General features: G+C 44.9%; 1 protein-coding gene across 1 annotated transcript in view; it reads left to right on the top strand.

Moving 5' to 3' along the window:
- Positions 1 to 23,083, top strand: part of LOC121602239 (transmembrane protein 132C-like) — a gene marked incomplete at its 3' end in the record, with an annotated part of 37,784 nt that extends 14,701 nt beyond the window's left edge. The window contains exon 3 of the mRNA XM_041930993.1: positions 22,164 to 23,083. Coding sequence (XP_041786927.1) covers positions 22,164 to 23,083 — 920 coding nt within the window. The remainder of the gene's footprint in view (positions 1 to 22,163) is intronic.
- Between the last annotated feature and the right edge of the window lie 2,180 nt (positions 23,084 to 25,263).

Raw genomic sequence — 25,263 nt, 5'->3', positions numbered from 1 at the left:
AAAATTATTAAAACAAACATAGATTCAGTAATTATAAAAATGCTTTATGGACAAGTCAGATGTCATCCCATGTCAGATCAATTGATAAGTTATGTTGCACATGAGACAACAGAAAACTCTAAACATGATGACCAAAAAAATGAACCAACCAACTTATAAGCGTGGGCGTTCAACGAATGACACCCCGTAGCGTCTTAAATGGACTGCGTACAGAAGTCTGACGTCGCATAAGAACATTTCTGCGTATTGATCACCAACATCTTGGCACTATTAGGCAACAATCAAATCATAGCAGGAGAGCCCAGGTTCATTTTTGAGGTTCCAAAAAAGCTAAAAATGAAGACAGAGGCGGAAGTGACCGATGCTCTCTCTAACACACCTATTGGGGCACTGCTCCCTATGCTACCAGTTATCACTGTCGATACGATCACCTCTGCCATCAAACGTGTTAAATCCTCATATACCCCTGGCCCAGATGGTATACCGGCCGTTATCCTAAAGTGGTGTGCTTCTGCGCTTGCTCCCTCGCTGATGAAGATTTTTAAGGAGTCCCTGAGATGTGGAACCTTTCCGGCCACTTGGAAATCTTCCTGGATGACACCCATCTACAAGAAGGGCTGTAAGAATGATGCTGTAAACTATCGTGGCGTAACCTCACTCAGCGTGTGTGCAAAGGTGTTTGAAATGCTAATCTACGAGCCATTGTTGGCCTCGGCCGGCAACTATATTAGTGTGAATCAACATGGTTTTGTACCTAGGCGATCTACAACGACTAATCTACTAGAATTTGTTAGCAAATGCCATAAATCTATCGATAGCGGTCTACAACTAGATGCTATTTATACGGATATCAAGGCAGCATTCTACAGTGTATCGCACTCCATCTTGCTAGCGAAACTCGACTTACTTGGTCTCCCAAATCCTTTGGTAGTGTGGCTTAGATCGTACCTTACAGATCGTCAATAGGTTAGGCCCGTACATTAGACATGGGCAAAATGAATAAGAACTGAATGATTCATTCCAATCTTTACACTGAGTGAACGAGTACCGCACTGCCAGATAAATGGAAATGATTCTTCCGCACGCTAGCGGTGCGGTATTGATTCTCCGTGCGGACGCTCTCCCTATCGACTATGAAAGTGTGCGATACATCTCCGCACGCTAGCGGTGCGGTATTGATTCTCCGTGCGGACGCTCTCCCTGTCGACTATGAAAGTGTGCGATACATCTCCGCACGCTAGCGGTGCGGCATTGATTCTTTGTGCGGACGTTCTCCGCGCCGACTATGAATGTGTGCGATACATCTCCGCACGCTAGCGGTGCGGTATTGGTTCTCCGTGCGGAAACTCTCCATACCGATCATGAAAGTGTGCAACAAACCACCGCACGCGGTGCGGAGTTCATTCTCCTACTCAGAAAATCAGCATGCTTTTTCGATCTGATAGTGTGTTAACTAGAACGAGAAAGCTTCTGTTATCCATGTCTTCTTTCCCGTTCCGCAAAATAGCAATACACTCTCGCTCTAGTAGTTTTTTTTTCACCAGACCGAAACTGCAAGTAATTTTCCATATGTTTGAAGCACCCGATGTCGGCTCTGGATTTATGAAGAAGATTCTCCTCATGGACTATAGTTAACCACAGTTTATTAAACTGTACGATTAATTGAATGAGTGTTATGAATCCGTTGTTTTGAACGGCGATAAAGTTACATTTTTATAAAAAATACTTTAAACGAGTAGAACACAAAATGAATAATGATATAAGGAAATAAAACAAATCGTGATAAATTTAAAGTTTACATGAGCATGAAAACAACTTTGATTTCCTTTTTCTATGTTTGTAAATGTAACTTTATAAAAATAAAAAATAAAATCGTTTGGATATTTTTGCAGCATATAATCGATATTTAAAAACGTACCGCACCTCAGGCGTGCGAAAGAATCACCGCACGCGTTCAGTTCATTCCACTGAGCGAACTGGACCGCACCTGATCTTTAAAAAGAATCATTTTTCCCATGACTACCGTACATGTCAAGTCCAGTGCATGCATCTTCTGGAGTCCCGCAGGGCAGCAACCTGGGTCCTTTGCTGTTCCTTCTTTTCATCAACGACGTGACGTTGATCCTCCCGGCTGATAATCATCTATTGTACGCAGATGACGCGAAATTTTTTCGTGTTATTCGTGAACCAGAAGACCACGCCCAACTGCAAACTTCCTTGCATGAGTTCCAGTGTTGGTGCAACCGTAATGCTTTATCCCTATGCACAGATAAATGTGAAGCCATCACTTTCAGTCGTTCTCGCTGCCCATCATTGTATGAATATGCGCTTGATGGACAGTCCTTGGCGCGAAAACAATGTGTTAAGGATCTAGGTGTTTTGCTCGATACAAAACTATCATTTAAGGATCAGCTGGATCACGTAGTAGCCAGCAGCAATAGAATGCTAGGACTAGTTATCTATATGACTCGCGAGCTTAATGATATACCTTGCACCAAGGCGCTCTATAGCTCACTTATCCGGTCGTTGATGGAATATGCAAATATCGTATGGTGGCCAACTGCAGCGCGTCCGTTAGCTGGATTGGAATCAATTAAAATAAATATAATTTCAAATCCACGCTGTACAAAGGTCTTGTTATCGCTTCCACAAGCTTTTTTACAATTTAAAGTTTTTTTTTTAATATCAACCAAATTAAAAGTTCGTGAAAGTGTTCAACGCAAAAAAATGCCGAAGCCAAAGTTCGACTGTGTCGGTTGTGACCGCGAAAACGCGGTATCGTATATGGTGCTATGTGACGCGTGCTCTAAGTCGATTGCGCTGGTGTTTCCAAGGAGGTGAAGTACGTGAAGTGGGTGTGTGAACGGTGTGAAAGCGGCGAAAAGGACGAGGCAGCCAAGGTGAAAGGCCACGAGATGAGTGGCAAACCTAGTAGGGCTACTCGTGGGAAGGCGCAATCTCAGGTTGGCGATACATCCAAAACCCGGTTAGAGAAACCCGTAGAAGTACTTTCGCAGCAGAAACCAGCGGTCCAAAAGTAGGCCTCATCAAAAGTGTCCTTAGTCGCAACTCCGGACATAGTTATGGCTCAGCGAAGCGTTAGGAGCGAAACGGGTACTGCGCCGACAAATACGGCGCATGTGGAAAAGAACAGAATGGCGTCCAGTCTGATCGAAGGGTTTAGCTCTCAATGCAAAATAAACCCCAGCCAAAACGATAGTGAATCGCACGTTTCTCGCAGAAGTAGAAGCTCTGTGGCAACGACACTGAAGCTAGAACGTTTAGCTAAAGAGCGAAGGTTGGAAGTCGAAGCGCTTCAAACTGAAATGAGTAAAAGAATCGCGAAATTGAATTCGGATTACGAAGCGATGAAGCAACAGATAGAGGGTGACAGTGTTAGCAGGAGAAGTGGTTGCAGCGTTAGTGAAACATCACAAGTCGTTGATTGGTTAACCAGTGACCATGGGCGAAAAGTACTTCCTAACCCCTGCACAAGTAAGGTGCTAACCGCGGAAGAACGTGAGAGTGCGAGGGGATTGTGGGGTAGAAAACTACCAGTGTTTTCCGGTTCGATAAAACAGTGGCCTGTGTTCTATAGCTACTACAATCGGTCAACCGAGGCGTGTGGTTTTACTTCAGTCGAAAACATCATCCGGCTTGAAGAAGCGCTTACCGGACCTGCAAGAGAAGTGGTGGAATCCAAGTTCACCTCTCCAGATGCAGCTCCCAGGTCATGAAGTTGCTGAAGCAGTTGTATAGACGACCAGGACTTTTAGTTAAAGAATTGATCGAGCAGGCACGGCAAATCGAGAACCCGAAACCAGAGCGCTTGGACCAATTGATATGTTTTGGTATAGCAGTCCAAAAGTTATGCGATCACTTGACGGCCAACGAAATGGAAGATCATTTCTCTAATCCGGAACTGCTGGAAGAACTGGTAAGAAAACTGCCGGCCAACAGAGCCTTGGAATGGGTGCGATTCAAAAGGAACTTCGTTAAACCAACGCTAAAGGAATTTTGCGCTTTCATGGAAGAGCTGACTGAAGACTGTTGTGAATTAGCAGTGCCTGCTAATGTAGAAGCTCTTCGTACACCACCAAGAAACATTTGAGGTCATTTCTTCCTGCACGTATCTAGTGCGGTTGAATCCGCAAGTAGAATAAACACGAACGGCCAAAATCTTATCATGCGCAAGCTACACCATCGCGAACGAGTGTGAAGTGTTACGTATGTGAAAATCCAATGCATCGCGTCCGCCAATGTGAGGTCTTCAGAGCCATGACGGTTACAGATCGTCATGCTACAGTCAGCAGGTTGCAACTTTGCGCGAATTGCCTGGGCAGTCATGGAACGAGACCATGCAAATCTACGTTCGTCTGTAGAGTGGTAGGGTGCGGTTTCGACATCATACACTGCTCCATCAAGAACCATCCGCTTCCACGTCAAGTGCGCAGTGTTATGTTCACGGAGAGAAATCGACGACGACGCTATTTCGAATAGTTCCTGTGCTTGTTTATCATGGCCATCGCAGTATCGACACGTATGCTTTCTTGGATGAAGGATCTTCTCTGACACTGGTGGAAACGTCGATAGCCCAACTCGACTCGACTTGAAGGTGTTCGTGATCCTCTAGAGCTGTGCTGGACTGGCAATTACAGCAGGAGAGAGGAATCATCGCAACGTGTGCAGCTGGAGATATCGGCCAGGGGCGGTGAGCGGCGCTACTCTATAGCGGCCGCTCACACCATAAATCAGCTAAGTTTACCGACTCAGTCAATTGACACTTCACTGATATTGAACTTGAATTACTTCCAGGAACTTCCGGCGATACAGTATCGTAACGCAGTACCTCAACTGCTGATTGGGCTGCAAGACGTTTCGCTGATGAAGCCACTGGAAGTGCGATCGGCGAGGAAGGTCAACCAATTGCTATGCGAAGTCTAGCGTTGAGCGTTTCACTACCGGCTTATTGTGGGCAGAAGATGAGGTATGTTTCCCAGATAGCCTTCCAATGGCTAAGAAACGCCTATTGGCATTGGAACGCAAGCTGGAAAAAGATTTACCCCTAAAAGAAGAAGTTCATAATCAGATTAGAATGTACGTTGAGAAGGGATTTGCACATGAAGCATCTAATGAGGAGGTGCTTGAAGCCCCTTCTGGTCGTGCATGGTACTTACCAATAAACGTCGTTGGCCACCCTCGCAAACCGGAGAAGAAAAGATTAGTGTGGGATGCAGCTGCTAAAGTAAACGGGGTATCTCTGAATTCAAAGCTGCTGAAAGGCCCAGACCTATTAGTTCACCTTCCTGGAGTATTGTGCAAATTCAGACAGAGACGTGTTGCCTTTGGAGGTGATATTGAAAAAATGTTCCACCAAATACGAATAAGAAAGCCTGACACACACTCTCAACGATTTCTTTTTCGATTCAATCCGGGCGAAAGACCCAAAACATACATCATGGATGTCGCTACGTTTGGCGCAACTTGCTCACCGTGTTCTGCTCAGTACGTTATGCACTTGAATGCCGACCAATACAAAGAGACGTACCCAGAAACTGCCGCTGCAATCAAGCAGAAAACCTACATGGATGATAACTTTGATAGCTGCGACACCGTAGAAGAAGCAAATGCCAGAGCACGACAAGTCCACCTTATACATAGCAAAGCCGGTTTCAATATGCGCAATGGATGAGTAATGAGTCAACAGCCCTTGTAGGTTTGGAAAAGGCTAACAGAATCCAACACAAGGCGATAGAACTGGAACAAAAAGAACAATTTCCGAGAGTTCTAGGTCTCACCTGGGACACGTCAACCGACGTAATAAGATTTGCTGCAAATTGGCAAGATGCTCTGAAACCTTATGCGGTAGGAGAAAAGAGGCCGACAAAGCGAATTGTACTGCGTATTGTGATGAGCTTATTCGATCCTTTGGGCCTTCTAGCCCCAGCACTGATCCATGGCCGAATTCTAATGCAAGACTTATGGCGGTCCGGACTGGACTGGGATGCTGAGTTGAGCGACTCAGAACATCTTAAATGGCAACGATGGGTTAACCTACTACCGGGTCTCGAAAGGCTGGAAATTCCTCGATGGTACTTCTCGAAAGCATCGGTGGTTGACTACAATAGCATTCAGCTTCATGTGTTCACCGATGCGAGTGAACTTGGGTATGGATGTGCAGCCTACCTCCGCATGGCAACGGCTAGCGAGATTAATTGCTGTTTGGTGATGGCAAGAAGTCGTGTAGCACCATTAAAACATTTGTCTATTCCGCGCATGGAGCTCGAAGCAGCATTGCTAAGGGCAAGACTAATGCAAGCAGTGAGCGAAAATTTGGAGTTACATATTTGTCACAAATTCATACAGACTCTGAAGTTGTCTTGTCCTGGATCCGTTCTCCCACGCGAGAGTTAAAACAATTTTTAGCTTGCCGAGTTGGTGAAATACTGACGCTAACCGAACTGCACAACTGGAGGCATGTTCCCACGAAAGAAAATCCGGCAGACTGCTTAACAAAATGGTGCAAAGAGACAGACATTCAACCAAACGGAATGTGGTTACTTGGACCATCGTTCTTGCGTAGCGATTCTGTACCGGTTTATGTCAAATTGTAGACGAAAACGTGCAGGTCTTCCGGTGTTAACGATAAAGGCCACTAAAAAACAGCAAGCTCATATTCTAAAATCTGTTTCGTACGAAAACTTACCCCTGAGCTCCGAAGAGTTTGAGAAGGCTGAGATAGTGATATGGAAGCTTACACAAGAAGACGCATATCATGCAGAAATGCAAAAGCTAGAGATCAGCCAGCCAGACCTAAAACAGGATGCCGCAACCGAACTGGAGAAAAACAACCCCCTGTTCTCGCTCACGCCTTTTAAAGACGCACACGGAGTTCTACGCGTGAATAACCGACTATGCAAAGCAAAGCAGATAGATCTCAACGCACGTTATCCGATCATACTCCCGAAAAATCACGCCGTGACGGAACTGATCATTAACGATTATCACCGCAGGTTCGGGCATTCCAATAGCGAAACGGTTGTGAATGAGATTAGGCAGCGTCAACGTCAAACTGTCAACGCTGCAAAATAAGAAAATGTCAGCCGAGCATACCTAGAATGGCACCACTCCCAGAAGCGAGACTTACCTCCCATATTCGTCCGTTTAGTGCAGTAGGCATCGACTACCTGGGGCCAATAGAGGTGGTCAACGCAAGACGGCGAGAAAAATGGTATGTAGCTGTGTTTACTTGCCTCGTTACACGAGCATTGCATCTAGAAGTCGCACACAGCTTGTCTACAGTAGCGTGCATCATGGCAATTCGTCGGTTTGTGAGTCGAAGGGGTCTACCTACTGAAATATTTTCCGATAACGGCACGAATTTCGTCGGCGCTAACAACGAGCTACAAAAACAAATATCAGACAATAAGTACTCCTTAGCCGACACCTTTACCGACGCACACACTACGAGGCGATTCAATCCACCTTCAGCACCGCACATGGGCGGAGTATGGGAGCGAATGGTGAGGAGTGTTAAAGAAGCATTGAATGCGTTTGACGATAGGGGAAAATTAAATGACGAAATTCTACTCACCGTTCTTTCAGATTCAGAGAGCCTGATTAATTCCCGCCCCCTCACATACATGCCACAAACGCTCTCCGACTCGGAAGCATTAACACTAAACCATTTCCTTTTAGGATCGTCGGTAGGAAGAAAGGAGATGGTAACCATTGTACCACACCCGGCGGAAGCTCTAAGGAGCAGCTATCGCCGAGCTACAGAACTCACCAGCCGCTTTTGGGACAGATGGCTCAAAGAATACGTCCCGACTCTTCATGGGCGAGCCAAGTGGCAAAGAGAAGGCGAACAGTTGAAAGTGGGCGCGTTGGTCTTCGTGACGGAAGGATCTCGAAAGGAATGGCCACGAGCTGTTGTAGAAAAGTGTTTCCTGGATGTGATGGTAGTGTCAGGCAGGCGATGGTGAGAACAGCGCACGGGAAAATGTTAAAACGCCCGGTCGTAAAACTAGCGAGGATCGATGCAGAAGTTAGAGAGAAAGAGATTGATGATGCAAAGGCTGATAGTGGGAACGGCAAAACACAGTAGGTTGATTGTCGCGTCTTTATCAATTGGTGAATCCAAACCGCATGGATTCACGTGGGGGGAATGTTGACACGCCAAAATATAAACAGTACGAAGGTTGGGATAAACAGAGGTGCGTTAATCGATCTGAGCGCAATCGATCACCACTGCTATAAAACGCGAGCAGGATAGAAGATCGGGCGAGAGAGAGAGATAACAATCGTTCTAAGCGGTCAGGGTTCGTGTGCCAGGTCAACGGTCGAGGATCGGGAATCGGCAGAGCGCGCGAGAAATCTTGACCAAATAAGGGCATGCGCAACAGAAGCGATTTATTAATCAAAGTGTGAAGACCAAATTGTAAAAAAGTGTGAATAATTTTGAATCAATTAAAATAAATATAATTTCAAATCCACGCTGTACAAAGGTCTTGTTATCGCTTCCACACTCTACTCTAACAATTTTGTCGCGAAAATTTAGAATGCCTACAGGCAAGTCTTCGTCCATAATGGCGAAAATTCCGGATAACTGATGAAAGGCAACTCCTAAAGTCTTAGATTTAATTGTCCAAGGAAGCTTAAATAATTACCTTTCAAATTATGTACATGTTAAGAAATTATCTCTAACTAGTTTTTTTCCAAAGCCAGCCGAAAAAGAGGCATTTGAAAATCCATTCCATAATACTTTAATTAAAGTTGAAAGAGTACGATGGTATAAAATGTTATTCTAAAAGATATTCAGTAATTTGTATACGAATAGTTTCTTCACATCTTTCAAAATCAGTCAAAACCTTTCGCGGGCCGGATTGAATATTGCGGCAGGCCGCATTTGGCCCGCGGGCCGGACTTTGCCGACCGCTGTTTTAGTGTGTTGTTCAGTATTTTAGTTTTAATAACCGCTCCAAAAGCAGTAATGGACTTGGAGAAGTTAAGGATGACGATTCTGTAATATAAATGTCTAAGTAATAAAATGTCTAATACTTCGCTTTTGAAAACAACAGATTTAAAATGTTGCAGTTATAGGACAACCAACGTGTGCTGCGTCTCTACGGGACACTTGGAAATATCTTTTTTCGGTACCTGTAATATCTAATTATGCCTGCCTTTAGCCTATAGAAACGAGATTTAGACGTCAGGAGCTTGGAATAGCGCATCTCTAGAACCGTTCCGTGTCTCTATATCTCATGAACCGTTCACGGTCTCTACACATTTATCTAATTTGTACATGTGTATTTTTAATATTTGTGCTACCTATGAGTAAAAGTGGTGAAAATTGGCTACAGTTACCCTATAAATAAGCAAAAACTATCGTGTTTTTCAAAATCATAAAATATTTTCTTCTTCTTCTTTGGCTCAACATCCGTTGTCGGTCAAGGCCTGCCTGTACCACTTGTGGGCTTGGCTTTCAGTGACTAATTGATTTCCCCCCATAGTAGGATAGTCAGTCCTACGTATGGCGGCACGGTCCATTGGGGCTTGGACCCATGATGGGCATTTTGTTAAGTCGTTCGAGTTGTCGACTGTACTACGAGACCGGCTTATTTTTAGATATTTTCTTACAGTCTGAAAAATTACACGATATTTTGATGTTTTATACACCAAATAAAAGAAAAAAAAGTACAAACTTAATAAAACTGTTCGAAAATCTCTTAAAACGCGCTCCACGTGGTGTTTGGGATGCGAACTACATATTCATTGTAATATAGGGAAAGCGGGGCAAAATGGTCATGCTAAGCAGTTTACTGAATATTCCTTTGATTATTCCACAAAACACAATTATTCTTACAATATTGTATGCCTCCACCCTTTATCTCTGGATTGGAATTGCCACCTAGAATGAAAATATTGAAAACACGAAAAAACTGTAAAATAAATGTTAACGTTTTACGAGGAGCTATTTTGACACGCAGGGCAAAATGGGCATAGCCCTGGGGCAAAATGGGCATAGCCCTGGGGCAAAATGGGCATATGTAAACAAATTGTGAAAAGTCAAACCACTGGGGCTATATAGGCCATAACAACTGCGCTTAGGTGATGGTCTATGCTTTTGCGTACGTTTCGTGAAATGTATTCTCGTCCTATCTTTTGTTTTGCTGTTCAGGAAAGTCAAACAAAATCGAATATTTTGAAGCTGTCCCTGTTATCATTATTGTGGGGACAAATACAACACCATAGCCTCACCAAGCGCCATATGTCAAAAGCATCTGTCCATTTTGTCCCAAGTGTAACTGCCCGTTTTGCTCCACGTGAGGGATTTTTGTATTTTTTGTTTTATTAATAAAAATACGCATTCAATCTCCTTGATTTCTTCAGACAAATAGTATAGATGTATATCATATCTATAAAAATAAACAATGTGAAACTTCACGCATCCTTGTGACATTGGTTTAAGCTTATTTTCGAAGTGGCAAAAATTACATCAATATGATCTTCTTCTTCTTCTTCTTCTTTGGCACAACAACCGTTGTCGGTCAAGGCCTGCCTGTACCACTTGTGGGCTTGGCTTTCAGTGACTAATTGATTTCCCCCCATAGCAGGATAGTCATTCCTACGTATGGCGGCACGGTCCATTTGGGGTTTGAACCCATATCACGGTCCATTTGGGGTTTGAACGGGCATGTTGTTAAGTCGTACGAGTTGACCACTATACTACGAGACCGGCTGCATCAATATGATACTAAATATTATTTTACGTTTTTCTTGGTTATTTGTTATGTAAAGGTTATGCAACTTACATGGTGTTCATAGAACACTCTAATGAATACATTTTGAGCATTGGAAAGTATCTTTGTTATGAAATAATGCTTAAATACAGGGTGCCCATTTTTTCGAGCAGCTATCTAAGTGAGTATAATATACAGGTGGGCTTATCCCAAGGTGTATGAATATAGAAAGCTGATTTTTATCGCTTCTACTTCTGAATGAAAATTTTAAGAGTGTTTTGTGTATTCGTTGAGCCTCCAGAAAGCTTGTTTGAACAAAAGTTTTAACCCATCCTGTCAAAGTGGCACTTAAAAAACCCGTTAACAAACATTGCGGCGATGAAGTTGCATTTTCACAAATCAAATAAAAAAAGCGCAATGAGTTCAAAAGCTGCCATGTAAAAATGACTACGAAATCGCTAGCTCACGCTAGAGGGTTTGCTGTGCAATGCGCAGAACCTTAATTCGCATTAACACCGGCTGCGCAAATTCGAGCAGTTTCCTGCGCAGGAAATGTACCAAAATCTGCGCCCAAGTCGTTGATCCGCTTTCCATAAGGCCAGCAGCTTCAACAGTATTGATCGCATGCCGTTTGCTATGACTTCCCATGTTTCAGCATTCTTTAACATCACCTCGGTCAGGTTTGTTCCGTTGATTGTTGTTCCTCACTTAACGGTGATTTCATGACGTTCCTCAGCAAAACGAGGGCAATGAAAAAGCACGTGTTCTGCTGACTCCACGATGCTCACACACGCTGGGCAGTCTGGCGAGCTTGCGTGACGGTACTTGTGAAGATAACTCCTGTGTGTGTGTGTGGGTGTGTGTGTGTGTGTGTGGTGCGTGCGTGCGTGCGTGCGTGCGTGCGTGCGTGCGTGCGTGCATGCGTGCGTGCGTGCGTGCGTGCGGAAACCCCAAAACTGTGTGATTCTGATGCGTACATTTTCATCCGCTGCGGCTACCTGAGAGACAACACAACCATTGGATTGCCACCACCATCTTTGCGATCGGTTCTGCTGTTGGGGGTATTAAAAAGACACACGATTGAACCAAACGTGCATGTGATATGTAGCATATTTCTTTCCAATTCAGCTAGCGAACGCAACTGGAAACAAAGTTTGAATTGAACTCATACAAAAGAGTATTCTGGATTGGTTTATTACGGTGCGCGTATGGTGCTGCACCTGTCCGTCCAGAATCTCGCGGCTTGTTGACTTAGAGTCGGTATCATGACGTCGTGCGACCGGCACTGCCTTGGAATGGGTAAGGCTCGGTAGGTTCATGTCCTTTGTTCAAGTGTATTCCGTGCATTTATCGCGCCACGGCGGTAGACGCGGCAGCAACAAAGTCAAGACAAACTCTTCCCCGGTACGGATGGCGCTTCAAAGTTCTTTTTCTTATTATTATTCTTGTCATTACGGCCTACGCGATCATGTTGACCTTTTCAGGACTTGACGTACACATAGCCGGATAGTCAGCTCTTGCTACGGCGGACAGTTCATACGCGGTTAGAACCCACGACGGACATGCAGATGTGCGGAATGATGGCGGTGCCGCGGGCCTGCTCCTATCCAGCATGCAACTTGCATACTGCCACACTGTCTCCTATCCGGTGCATAGGCAGCAGGCAGGAGGAAGGATGCACCTCCACAACGAAAAAACACCGTCATGAACCAGCGGCGGATGTAACGGTAGACGGACTAGGCGGTCGCCGAAGATCTCTAGTCTGTAGTATGCAGTATGTTTACAAGTGGACAGAGTATTAGCGACAAGGGCCCCCGAAAAGATGGTCGTTGGGGCTCCGTGGCGGGAGAACCATTTGCCCCCTCCACCCCCCTCATGCCGGCAATAATTTTAGGGCCTGTGACCGATGATCGTAAAGGTCCCATGGCCTAAGCCTTATCCCCCCTCTCTCCCTCCACTGGCAATTTAGATATACTGTTAAATCTCCCAACAGCTGTGTGCCAGTACCCCCTCCCCCCGGTCATCAGTTACCATTTACAGGGGCCTCAACTCGTCTTTCAGCCTTTCGTCAACACTTTCCTTTCCGATGGATCATAACATTCCGGAAGAGCATACATTCGGCGACAGTTTTGCACACACACGCACACACACACCCTTGCGCAGACGGCTCAGCATATCTGTGTAATCTACACCATACGAAAGCAAAAGCTTATGGTAACAAAGTTATGCTTAATGCTTAACACGTTCAGTTCGATGGCAGGCCCCAGGGAATGCCAGTGAACTTTCCAGTATACTGGTTTCACAATCAGCTTGCGTTCTTGAAGCCGGCGGAACAGAATGTTGATGAAAATCAGCGCCGGGTTGAATGTGTTATTGCGGATTAGGGTTCTGCGCATTGCACAGCAAACACTCCAGCGTGAGCTAACGATTCCGTAGTCAATTTTACATTGCAGCGTTTGAACTCATTGCGCTTTTTTGGTTTGATTTGTGAAAATTAAACTTCTTCGCCGCAATGTTTGTTAACGGCTTTTTTAAGCGCCACAGCAACTCATAAGCATTGTCCACTCGCAAGAAAGAGATAGCGCTATCCCGCTGCGCAAATTCGAGCAGTTTCCAGCGCAGAAAATGTACCAAAATCTGCGCTGGCCAGCGCAGATTTTGGCTCCCCGCTGCGCAAAGCGACGGAAGAAATCATGCCGTTCGGAGAATTTTATCATGCCATCTTTTTCCCTCCAACGGCAAATTTGTCAAGCAGCTCGTCGGGCTTCCCGTCCCTGGCTCCGCCTCATACCCCTCGCCTGAACGCACTGTCGAAGGTTTGAATGTGTTGGTGCGTCAGACGGCCAATCGCTGTCAGCCGTCGTCCGTGCTTTTTCCCTCCATAGCGCTATCTCTTTCTCGCGTGTGGACAATGCTCATGAGTTGCTGTGGCGCTTAAAAAACCGTTTACACACATTGCTGCGATGCATTTGAATTTTCACAAATCAAACAAAAAAAAGCGCAATAAGTTCAATTGCTGCAATGTAAAAATGACTAAGGAATCGCTAGCTAACGCTGGAGGGTTTGCTGTGAAACGCGCTGAATCCTAATTCGCATTAACACGTTCATCCCGGCGCTGATTTTCATCAACTTTCCTTTCCACCAGCACCTAGAACGCAGGCTGGAAAGTTCACTGGCAGGCAGTGGGGCCTGCCATCGATCTGAACGTGTTAAGCATTAAGCATAACTTTGTTACACTAAGCTTTTGCTTTCGTATGTTGTAGATTACACAGATATGCTGAGCCGTCTGCGCAAGGGTATGAGCGTGCGTGTGTGTGCAAAACTGTCGCCAAATGTGTTTTTTTTCCGAAATGTTATGATCCATCGGTCAAAGAAAGGAAGGTGTTCATGAAAGTCGAAAAGACGAATTGCGGCCCCTGTCAATGGTAACTGATGACAGGGAGGAGGGGGTAGTGGCACACAGCTGTTGGGAGATTGAACAGTATACTTAAATTGCCGGCGGGAAGAGGGGTGGCCATGGGACCCCTACGATCATCGGTCACAGGCCCCAAAATTGTAGTCGCCATGGGGGGAGGGAAGGTGCAAATGGTTTTCTCCAGCCACGGAGCCCTAAAGGCCATCTTTCCGAGGGCCCTTGTCGCTAATAATCTGTCCACTTGTAGACATACGGCATACTACAGACTAGAGATCTTCGGCGACCGCCTAGTCCGTCTACCGTTAGATCCGCCGCTGGTTCATGACGGTGGAGGTTGTTGTGGAGGTGCATCCATCCTCCGCTTGCAGCGTATGCATCGGGAAGGAGACAATGTGGCAGTATGCAAGTTACCCGCTGGATAGGAGCGGGCCCGCGACACCGCCATCATTCCGCACATCTGCATGCCCGTCGTGGGTTCTAACCGCGTATGAACCGTTCGCCGTAGCAAGAACTGACTATCCCGCTACGTGGTACTCAAGTCCTGAAAAGGTCGGCATAATCGCGTAGACTATTACGCCAATAATAATAATAATAATAATAAGAACAAGAAGAAGAACTATGCTAAGCAGTCCACACTCGAGGAAGGTTTTTGATTTGACTTTGGTGCTGCCGGGTCTACCGCTGTGGCGCGACAAATGCACGGAATTCACTCGACTAAAACATGAACCTACCGATCCGAACCCATTCCAAGGCAATGCCGGTCAATCGGCGTCATGATAACTTCTCCAAACCAACAAGCCGCCAGATTCTGGACGGGCAGGTGCAGCACCATATGCGCGAAAGAAATTTGCTACATATCACATGCACGTTTGCTTCGATCGTGTGCCTTTTTAACACCCCCAACAGCAGAACCGATCATAAAGATCGTGGTTCCAATCCGATAGTTGTGTTGTCTCAGGTAGCGAAATCGAAAATGCATGGGCCTTTGTAGCCGCAGCGGATGAAAATGTACGCATCAGAATCAAACAGTTTTGGGGTTTCCAAACGCACGCACACACAAAAACACACAAACACGCGCGCGCAAACTCACACAGACACACACACACACACACACACACACACACACACACACACACACACACACACACACACACACACACACACACACACACACACACACACACACACACACGCACGCACGCACGCACACACCCGCGAAAGCGCGAACGCAAGCACGCACCCACGAAAGCGCATTCCCTCACCCCCCCACCAGACCCCCCCCCCCTTCCCGCACGAGCGAGTACGGCTACCTTATCGGAAGAAAGGCTGGTTCAGCTATCATATAGCGCATCATCATCCAAAGCGCCGGGCGGGGTGGGAGATCGCGGCATGATAGAGTGAATGGTCACTTTCCCCGCGCTGTGTGCGTGTGTGTGTGTGTGTGTGTCGAGACCCAAAACTCGAGACAGATTTCTGCACATTACAAAAAAAAATATTGCCACTATACGCCGTGCTACATGATGCTTAGAAAGTCATTGAAGCATCAAACATGTTCTAATAAAAAAATATTAGATTAGTGTTAGACGTTCTCCTACGCTTGTTTTAAATAGGCTTCTTCACCCTCTATTGGCAGGGGCATCGAATGGTCTCATCAGCAGCGGCACGAAATAAAATAAACCATCAATACACCGATAACACTTTAAATCCCAATCCAGCTTCTCCCACAGCGTCTCAAGGTCACACACAAATTAATAAATGCTAACACCCACCAATAACAATATACAACCGCTATGCACATATAAGTATCAACGCATACACCACAACACCCAATCAGCTGGCGGCGGAAGGCACGGGTAGAAGCGCAAGTAAGGCAAGCCAGGGTGAGGGAGGGAGAGGAGAGGAAGAAGCGGACGAAAAAATGGGCGCCATTATTTTTTTTTTAATTTTTAGACCGTTTTTTTTTTTGCTCCGCCGCCGCCCGAACTCGGCCCGAACTGCCCGAACTGCGCGACCCAGCGCAGGAATTGCTGAAGTCCAGCGCGTGAGACGAGCCAAAATCTGCGCTGGCCAGCGCAGATTTGGCCTGGTCTCCCGCGCTGGACTTCAGCGATTCCTGCGCAGACCTGCGCCGGGTTAGCGCCATCTGTTGGCGAAATGGACGAACTGTTTATGGCGGCGGAGCAAAAAAAAAAACGGTAAAAAAATTTAAAAATATTGGCGCCCATTTTTTCGTCCGCTTCTTCTCCCTCCCTAACCCTGCCTTGCCTTACTTGCGCTTCTGCCCGTGCCTTCCGCTGCCAGCTGATTGGGTGTTTGTGGTGTATGCGTTGATTCATATATGTGCATTGCGGTTGTGTATTGTTGTTATTGGTGGGTGATAGCATTTATTAATTTGTGTGTGACCTTGAGAGGCTGTGGGAGAAGCTGGATTGGGATTCAAAGTGTTATCGGTGTATTGATGGTTTATTTTATTTCGTGCCGTTGCTGATGAGACCATTCGATGCCCCTGCCAATTGAGGGTGAAGAAGCCTATTTAAAAAAAGCGTAAGAGATCGTCTAACACCAATCTAATATTTTTTGACGCTTCAACGACCTTCTAAGCATCATGTAGCACAGTGTATAGTGGCAATAAAATATTTTTTTTAAAATATGCCTAAATCTGTCTCGAGTTTTCGGGCCACGACACACACACACACACAGCGCGGGGAAAGTGTTCGTTCACTCTATCATGTCGCGATCCCCCTCCCCGCCCGGCGCTAGGGTTGAGGATGCTACAAGAAAGCTGAACCAACCGTTCTACCGATAAGGTAGCCGTAATCGATCATGCGGGGGGGGGGGGGGGAGTGCGTGCTTGCTCGACTTCGGGGGTGCGTGCTCGCGAGCGCGCTTTCGTGGGTGCGTGCTGGCGTGCGCGCTTTCATGCTCGCGGGCGCGCGTACGTGCGTGTGTGTGTGTGTGCGTGCGTGCGTGCTGGCGTGCGCGCGTTCATGAATGTGTTCGCGCGCGCGCGTGTGTGTGTGTGTGTGAGAGAGAGTTTGCGCGTGCGTGTTTGTGTGTGAGTTTGCGCGCGCGTGTTTGTGTCATTGTGTGTGTGCGTGCGTTTGGAAACCCCAAAACTATTTGATTCTGATGTGTACATTTTCATCCGCTGCGGCTACAAAGTACCACGCATTTTCGATGTTGAGAGACAATACAACCATTGGCGTTGGCATCTTTGTGATCGGCTCTGCTGTTGGGGTATTAAAAAGACACACGATCTAAGCAAACGTGCGTGTGATATGTTGCACATTTATTTCTAATTCAGCTAGCGGACGCAAGTGGAAACAACATTTTGAATTGAATTCATACAAAAGAGGATTCTGGATTTGTTTATTACGGTGCGCGTATGGTGCTGCACCTGCCCGTCCAGAATCTGGCGGCTTGTTGGTTTGGAGAAGTTATCATGACGCCGATTGACCGGCATTGCCTAGGAATGGGTTCGGATCGGTAGGTTCATGTTTTAGTCGAGTGAATTCCGTGCATTTGTCGCGCCACAGCGGTAGACCCGGCAGCACCAAAGTCAAATCAAAAACCTTCCTCGAGTGTGGACTGCTTAGCATAGTTCTTCTTCTTGTTCTTATTATTATTATTATTATTGGCGTAATAGTCTACGCGATTATGCCGGCCTTTTCAGGACTTGAGTACCACGTAGCGGGATAGTCAGTTCTTGCTACGGCGAACGGTTCATACGCGGTTGGAACCCACGATGGGCATGCAGATGTGAGGAATGACGGCGGTGCCGCGGGCCCGCTCCTATCCTGCGGGTAACTTGCATACTGCTACATTGTCTGCTTCCCGATGCATACGCTGCAGGCAGGAGGAAGGATGCACCTCCACAACAAAAAAACACCGTCATGAACCAGCGGCGGATCTAACGGTAGACAGACTAGGCGGTCGCCGAAGATCGCTAGTCTGTAGTATGCCGTATGTCTACAAGTGGACAGATTATTAGCGACAAGGGCCCCCGGAAAGATGGCCTTTAGGGCTCCGTGGCTGGAGAAAACCATTTGCACCTTCCCTCCCCCCATGGCGACTACAATTTTGGGGCCTGTGACCGATGATCGTAGGGGTCCCATGGCCACCCCTCTTCCCGCCGGCAATTTAAGTATACTGTTCAATCTCCAACAGCTGTGTGCCACTACCCCCTCCTCCCTGTCATCAGTTACCATTGACAGGGGCCGCAATTCGTCTTTTCGACTTTCATGAACACCTTCCTTTCTTTGACCGATGGATCATAACATTTCGGAAAAAAAACACATTTGGCGACAGTTTTGCACACACACGCACGCTCATACCCTTGCGCAGACGGCTCAGCATATCTGTGTAATCTACAACATACGAAAGCAAAAGCTTAGTGTAACAAAGTTATGCTTAATGCTTAACACGTTCAGATCGATGGCAGGCCCCACTGCCTGCCAGTGAACTTTCCAGCCTGCGTTCTAGGTGCTGGTGGAAAGGAAAGTTGATGAAAATCAGCGCCGGGATGAACGTGTTAATGCGAATTAGGATTCAGCGCGTTTCACAGCAAACCCTCCAGCGTTAGCTAGCGATTCCTTAGTCATTTTTACATTGCAGCAATTGAACTTATTGCGCTTTTTTTGTTTGATTTGTGAAAATTCAAATGCATCGCAGCAATGTGTGTAAACGGTTTTTTTAAGCGCCACAGCAACTCATGAGCATTGTCCACACGCGAGAAAGAGATAGCGCTATGGAGGGAAAAAGCACGGACGACGGCTGACAGCGATTGGCCGTCTGACGCACCAACACATTCAAACCTTCGACAGTGCGCTCAGGCGAGGGGTATGAGGCGGAGCCAGGGACGGGAAGCCCGACGAGCTGCTTGACAAATTTGCCGTTGGAGGGAAAAAGATGGCATGATAAAATTCTCCGAACGGCATGATTTCTTCCGTCGCTTTACGCAGCGGGGTACATTTTCTGCGCTGGAAACTGCTCGAATTTGCGCAGCGGGCAACACCGTGTCTTCGAGCTGGTACTCGAATGTTATTCTAGCTTTTTAGCTAGAATAATCCAGACTGTAAATTACAGGCTAGTTTCATGTGTGGTTTTGTATGGAGTGTTAACATGATTTCAGCCTCCAACTGTCAAACTCCATACAAAAGCTGACTAGAATCGTGAAGGGCCCCAATATTAGATTAATATTAGATGTTCTCCTACGCTCGTTTGAAATTGCCTTCTTCACCTTCGATTAGCACCAGCATCAAATGGCCTCATCAGCAGCGGCATGAAATAGAATAAACCATCAATACACCGATCATACTTTAATTCCCGAAATAAACCACCAAACCAAACATACACACAATTAAAAATGCAAACCCCTGTACCAATCAAAACACACAACCGCGCTATACACCACATATACATGTATCAACGTATACTAGTGATTTTTTTTCGGAGCATTTCGGAGCGCACCAACGGCTCCGGAGCCGGCTCCGACTTTTTCCCGGAGCCGGCTGTGCACCAACGGCTCCGGAGCCGGCTCCGCACCAACGGTTCCGGAGCCGGCTCCGCTCCGACCTCTCCGCACCCACGACTCCGTACCCACGGCTCCGCACCAACGGCTCCGTAGCTGGCTCCGGACTAACGGCTTTGCACTCACGGCTCCGCTGCGGAGCCGGCTTCGGGCCCACCGTTCCGGACACATGACATGCATGACGTTGTGTAGCATTCGTTAGTCTCGTCTTTCTTAACAATATTCAAAACTAATCGATGTTTTTTTTGATACATGCTATTAATCATGACCTACTACGCTATTTACGGATTTCCTCGATTGAAACTTCATTGAAAAAGTTCTTTTGGTCCTTTGTGTTAAAACCGGCTTCGGGGCCGTTGGAGCGGTGCCGTTGGTGCGGAGCCGGCTCCGGAGCTGTGGGTGCGGAGCCGTTGGTGCGGAGCCGGCTCCGGCTTCGGAGCCGTTTTGCCCATCACTAACGTATACACAACACCCAATCAACTGATGGCAGAAGGCACCGGCTAAAGCGCAAGTAAGACAAGGCAGGGTGAAGGAGAGCGAGGAAGAGGAGGAAAAACTGGGGACTAATATTTTGAATTTTTGCTCCGCCGCCTGAAATAATTAGTCTATTTCCCAACAGAGGGCGCCAAAACTGCTCAAACCAGTGCAAATTTCAATGTATGCTGATTTTGCCCCATTTCCTGCGCAGGAAACTGCTCAAATTTGCGCAACGGGTAAAAGGTATTTTTGGTTATGTTTAGTATTCTCATAAATTTAATTACTTATGTAATTACTTCAATAAATTGTAACGATTTGGCGTATGAGCTGTCAAAGATGTTTTCGAAATGCATGGTGAAATACTACCTGCGTAGAGTTTATTCCCATTAACATAATAAAATTAAAAATATACCTTTAATAGGTCCATAGTTCACATTAGCATAGATATCAATGAACAATAAATCATTGCAAATAAAAGATTAGGGTCTCATTAATATATTAAAACAAAATTATTTTGAGTATTTGTTACATAATGATTGTATTTGCATTCTAAAATACAAATGCTGCATATTGAAAATCAAAACATAAATCTTTGAACATTTCAACGTATTTCTCGCCAAACTTGAAATCACCCGTACAACCTTCAGCATTAACCTTAAACCGTTTAACCTTCGTTTCTATGACCAAAAATATACCCTCATCTTTATGACCACCTACCCGGGTAGGTAATACATTTTATAAGGGAGTTTGTATTTTTTTTTGGTGAAAAAATGTCTTATTTAACTTATGTTATGCAGCTATTATAACAATACTTCTTTTTATGTTATAAATTTTTTATGTATAGCTTTTAGTTACGTAAATTGAATACATACCAATTAGTTCAACTGACACTAAGAGACCACAATTTCTTCCCGACTGTCGCGGCAATCATTTCAATCTATGTGACTTAAGAAGAATATTAAGAGCTAGAAAATTTTGGAATACATTTTATAAATATAACTACTTGCATTGATGTATAGCAAATCGTTACAAAATTAATGACTAACCGAAACCAATTTTTTTATTATATGTATTACCAGCACGTATAGGTGGTTATAGAAGTAAGGGGTGAAAGTTTATTTTATTTTTTAAAGCAGGCTTAAAAAATTTGAAAACTTCCGAATTTGTTTACCTCGATATTAACACATGTTTCTCTAGGCATTCTAATTTTTTGGATCGATTCGATAATCCAATAAAAAGTTATCATAAAAAGAATAAACAAACATACCCGAGTAGGTGGTTATAGAATCAAGGTTAACGTGGTAGAAATTTTCAGGTCCAACATCGAAGTGGCTTGGAAAACCTTGTATCTGGTGGGTAAATCCCTAACGGTTCAATTGAATGTAGAAAAAGGTTAATAAACTGCGGATACATTAAAAAATGAAGCAAGCGAAAACTTGTGCATAAATTTCACCAAACGAAAATTAATTCTCTTTTAATGAGTGGAAAGTGGTTGGTTGTCGGGTTATTTGCGTGACAAAACAATTGTTTGGTTACTACTATGCGGTTACTACTATACTATCTACTATGCGATCATTTTGAGTTTTCGGGATCCTGTCAAAAAGATTTCGGCTGAGATTTCAGCTCGGAGCTGATTTTTTTTACTTGAAATTTTTGTTTTGCCCCCCCCCCTCCTTTTTTTACTGAAAACCTTTTGACATTTCGATTCAGGTACCGATACCATCAAAGTTGAAAAATAGTGCTACGATTTTTGAAAACAAAACTTTTTGTTTTGAACTGGCTTCCAAGGCTTGAAATCACCCGTGCATCCTTCAGCATTCGTTTAACGTAGCTGATGTGCAGCCTTCAGCATTCGTTTAACGTAGCTGAAATCTTCAGTTCCAACCCCTGTATAAGAGGAAAGATTCTCCATCAAATGATTCTTCCATGTAAAGGCACCTAATGAAATACATACATTAAAATATTCATACATTTTTCTGTTTCATTTTTTTTTTTGCAGGAATTATAAGCCTCACTTTTGGTGTTGAGGTCCATTTTGAAACACCAGATAGTGGATTCTTTCTGAAGCATTCTCCGCGACAAAGTGCTTTAGCATCTGTGGTATCGGCTGCAACATCAAACTATGGCAAAGTACGACCATCTAATGGTGATTCCGTATTATCGGTGGACCGATTCACGGTAGTACAAACTACACAACCAGTATCTGTTAGAGCTAGCTATGGGCCGTTTTCTACAAAGCAAACAGTACCTGCCCGTTACATCGTTCCTGACGTACTTGAAAGCACACATACTGAAGGAAGTTCCACACATAATACAACCGCCACATTGATAGAATTACAGCAACAATCAAATCTTCAGTTAGATATATCCGCCCATGTAGTACGAAACACTGTCGCACGTGATTCACCTGTACTTCGCGTTTTGTTTCATGCTGGTGCAGATCCAGGCGGTCATTTACAAAGACAGAAAATTTGCGTACTGCTTCATGCGTCGATGGGTAACCAAATCCCACTTAAAGGGAAGTGTATGCCGGAAGGCGAAGATGGCGTATGTGTAGCAGAAGTAATTATACCATCCAACTGGTGGCCACCTTTGCCTCCTCCAGAAAGAGACGGACGTATCTCCAGCACGCCACCCAAGAGCCCACAAAGAATAGTACAAGTGTCTTATAGTGTATTCGAGCCTCCTGCACGAAGTCCAGAACTTTGTGAACCTAAAGTACAGATTCAACCGTTGACACCTTTTGCGAAAATTCCTCTTATTCAATCACTGTTACCATACAAAGAACTACGCGCTGATAATACGCTTACTATGATGGTTCCTCAACAACCTCTGTATCCACTGTCAAAATTACACGTTCCAGTTTTTCTTCATCCAGAGAAAGGTCAGAATATTGCTGTATTTATAGTAAGGTACGTAGTTTTATTTTCTGATAAATCGAGATATATTGTCTTAGAAATATCTATAAGTAACTATCAAGAATAACTAGCAGTAACTTTTTCATTTGAGCCGGTCTGGTGGTACAGTCGTCAACTCGTACGACTTAAAAACATGCCCGTCATGGGGTTCAAGTCCCGAATAGACCGTGCCCCCATACGTAGGACTGACTATCCTGCTATGGTAACAATAAGTCATAGAAAGCCAAGCTCACTTCATTAGTGGGTATAGGCAGGCCTTGACCGACAGCGGTGTTGTTCTAATGAAAAAAAAAAACTTTTTCAAACTTGATCTCAAGAACGGGGAATAAGCCATTATCAAAAATATTTTTGAGAACAGTTTTTTCCTTTGATATTTTGGAACATTGTATCATGTTGTACGCATCACTGAACAAGGCACTCTCAAAATAAATGGAAGCAAACCAATTTATGTATGCCACTACAGCTACCATTCATCTTCGAGCATTTGATCACTCATTTGAACGAATTTGGGAAATTGACTGTATGACTTTAGATAATGTTATTAAATTGTCGCTGTTTTTATATATATTAGTGTTACTCTTATCTCTTAGTATTTTTCTTTTAATCGCGCTGAAATTCTGCACTGGATTTCTATGGAATACAAACTACAAGTTGAAAGAGCGGTGAGATTGTTACGTTAGCTGCAGCCTGCGAGCAGCGTGCGACCTTCGAACCTATCTTCTTCTTCTTCTTTGGCTCAACAACCGTTGTCGGTCAAGGCCTGCCTGTACCACTTGTGGGCTTTGGCTTTCAGTGACTAATTGATTTCCCCCCATAGCAGGATAGTCAGTCCTACGTATGGCGGCATGGTCTATTTGGGGATCGAACCCATGACGGGCATGTTGTTAAGTCGTACGAGTTGACGACTGTACTACGAGACCGGCTCATAGGCTTCATCGGCTTCGAACCTATACGTTCGAACAATTATTTTGCAATCTTTTAAATCAATTTGTTTTATGTCAAAATTTGTATTGTTGTTTAAACTAAAATCTAGCTTCAATATTAGAAAACTCCAAAAATGTTCTACATCCAGTCAGTATTTTCGTATCAAAACGAGATTTTAACGTTCATTCATTAGCTAAAGGTAACGTCAGAATGGCCCACAACAAACTTTATTTGCAGAGCAATATTTACATCATCTTAACAATTAACAAATCATTTTGCGATATTTGAACCATTCCGACATCAAGTTCGATACTCTCACCATGCATTACACCCCCATGATGGTGGCTATAACAGCCAGATCCACTTGAGATAGCCAGTGGCACGTAAGACGATAGTAACTAGTGTTGGGTAAATCCGATTTAGAAAAATGGGTCGAAATTTAGAATCACTCATCACATTAAGTTACTGTACATTAAGCTTTAATGTGTACGACGTACTACTGCAACAAATTTATTAGATTTTGTATCTACTTGTATGGGCTCCTTCGACACAATCGGTATCAAGGGTGTACACTATACACCTGAAAGCTTCTTTTGATAGTGATAGCCATTCAAAACTTATTTCGAAACTTCTCCTCGTTGGATTAGACTACGTGGTTAAACTCATATTTTACAAACTCTTACAACTTATCTTACAACTTATAGATTACAAAATATAAGCTCCGAAGAATTTGGACACTTCTGGTGTCCCGCAGGGTAGCAATTTGGGTCCATTGCTCTTTACAGGGTTTTCCGATAGAACTCAAGACCGCGGGACACTATGATGAATCTGCAAGAGTCAATCGCGGACTGCGGAACGGAACGATACTTGAAAACGTTGACGATACCGGGATCTGCGGATGTTTACCACGTTGCTTGTGTGTGTGTGGTGTGTGTGTGTGTGTGTGTTTGGTGTTGTGTGTGTGTGTGTGGTGTGTGTGTGTGTGTGTGTGTGTGTGTGTGTGGTGTGTGTGTGTGTGTGTGTGTGGTGTGTGTGTGTGTGTGTGTGTGGTGTGTGTGTGTGTGTGTGTGTGTGTCTGTGTGTGTGTCTGTGTGCCTGTGTCTGTGTCTGTGTCTGTGTCTGTGTCTGTGTCTGTGTCTGTGTCTGTGTCTGTGTCTGTGTCTGTGTCTCGGCATTCCTCACAGATGATTCTCCAGTGCACGCTATTCAAAGACCTGCGTGCATCTCTGCGTTGAACCTCGTGTGTGCATGGGAACT

This window comes from Anopheles merus, unplaced genomic scaffold (assembly GCF_017562075.2).
Source record: "Anopheles merus strain MAF unplaced genomic scaffold, AmerM5.1 LNR4000370, whole genome shotgun sequence".
Classification (NCBI taxonomy): Eukaryota; Metazoa; Arthropoda; class Insecta; order Diptera; family Culicidae; genus Anopheles; species Anopheles merus.
This window is presented reverse-complemented; position numbering and strand designations above follow the sequence as displayed.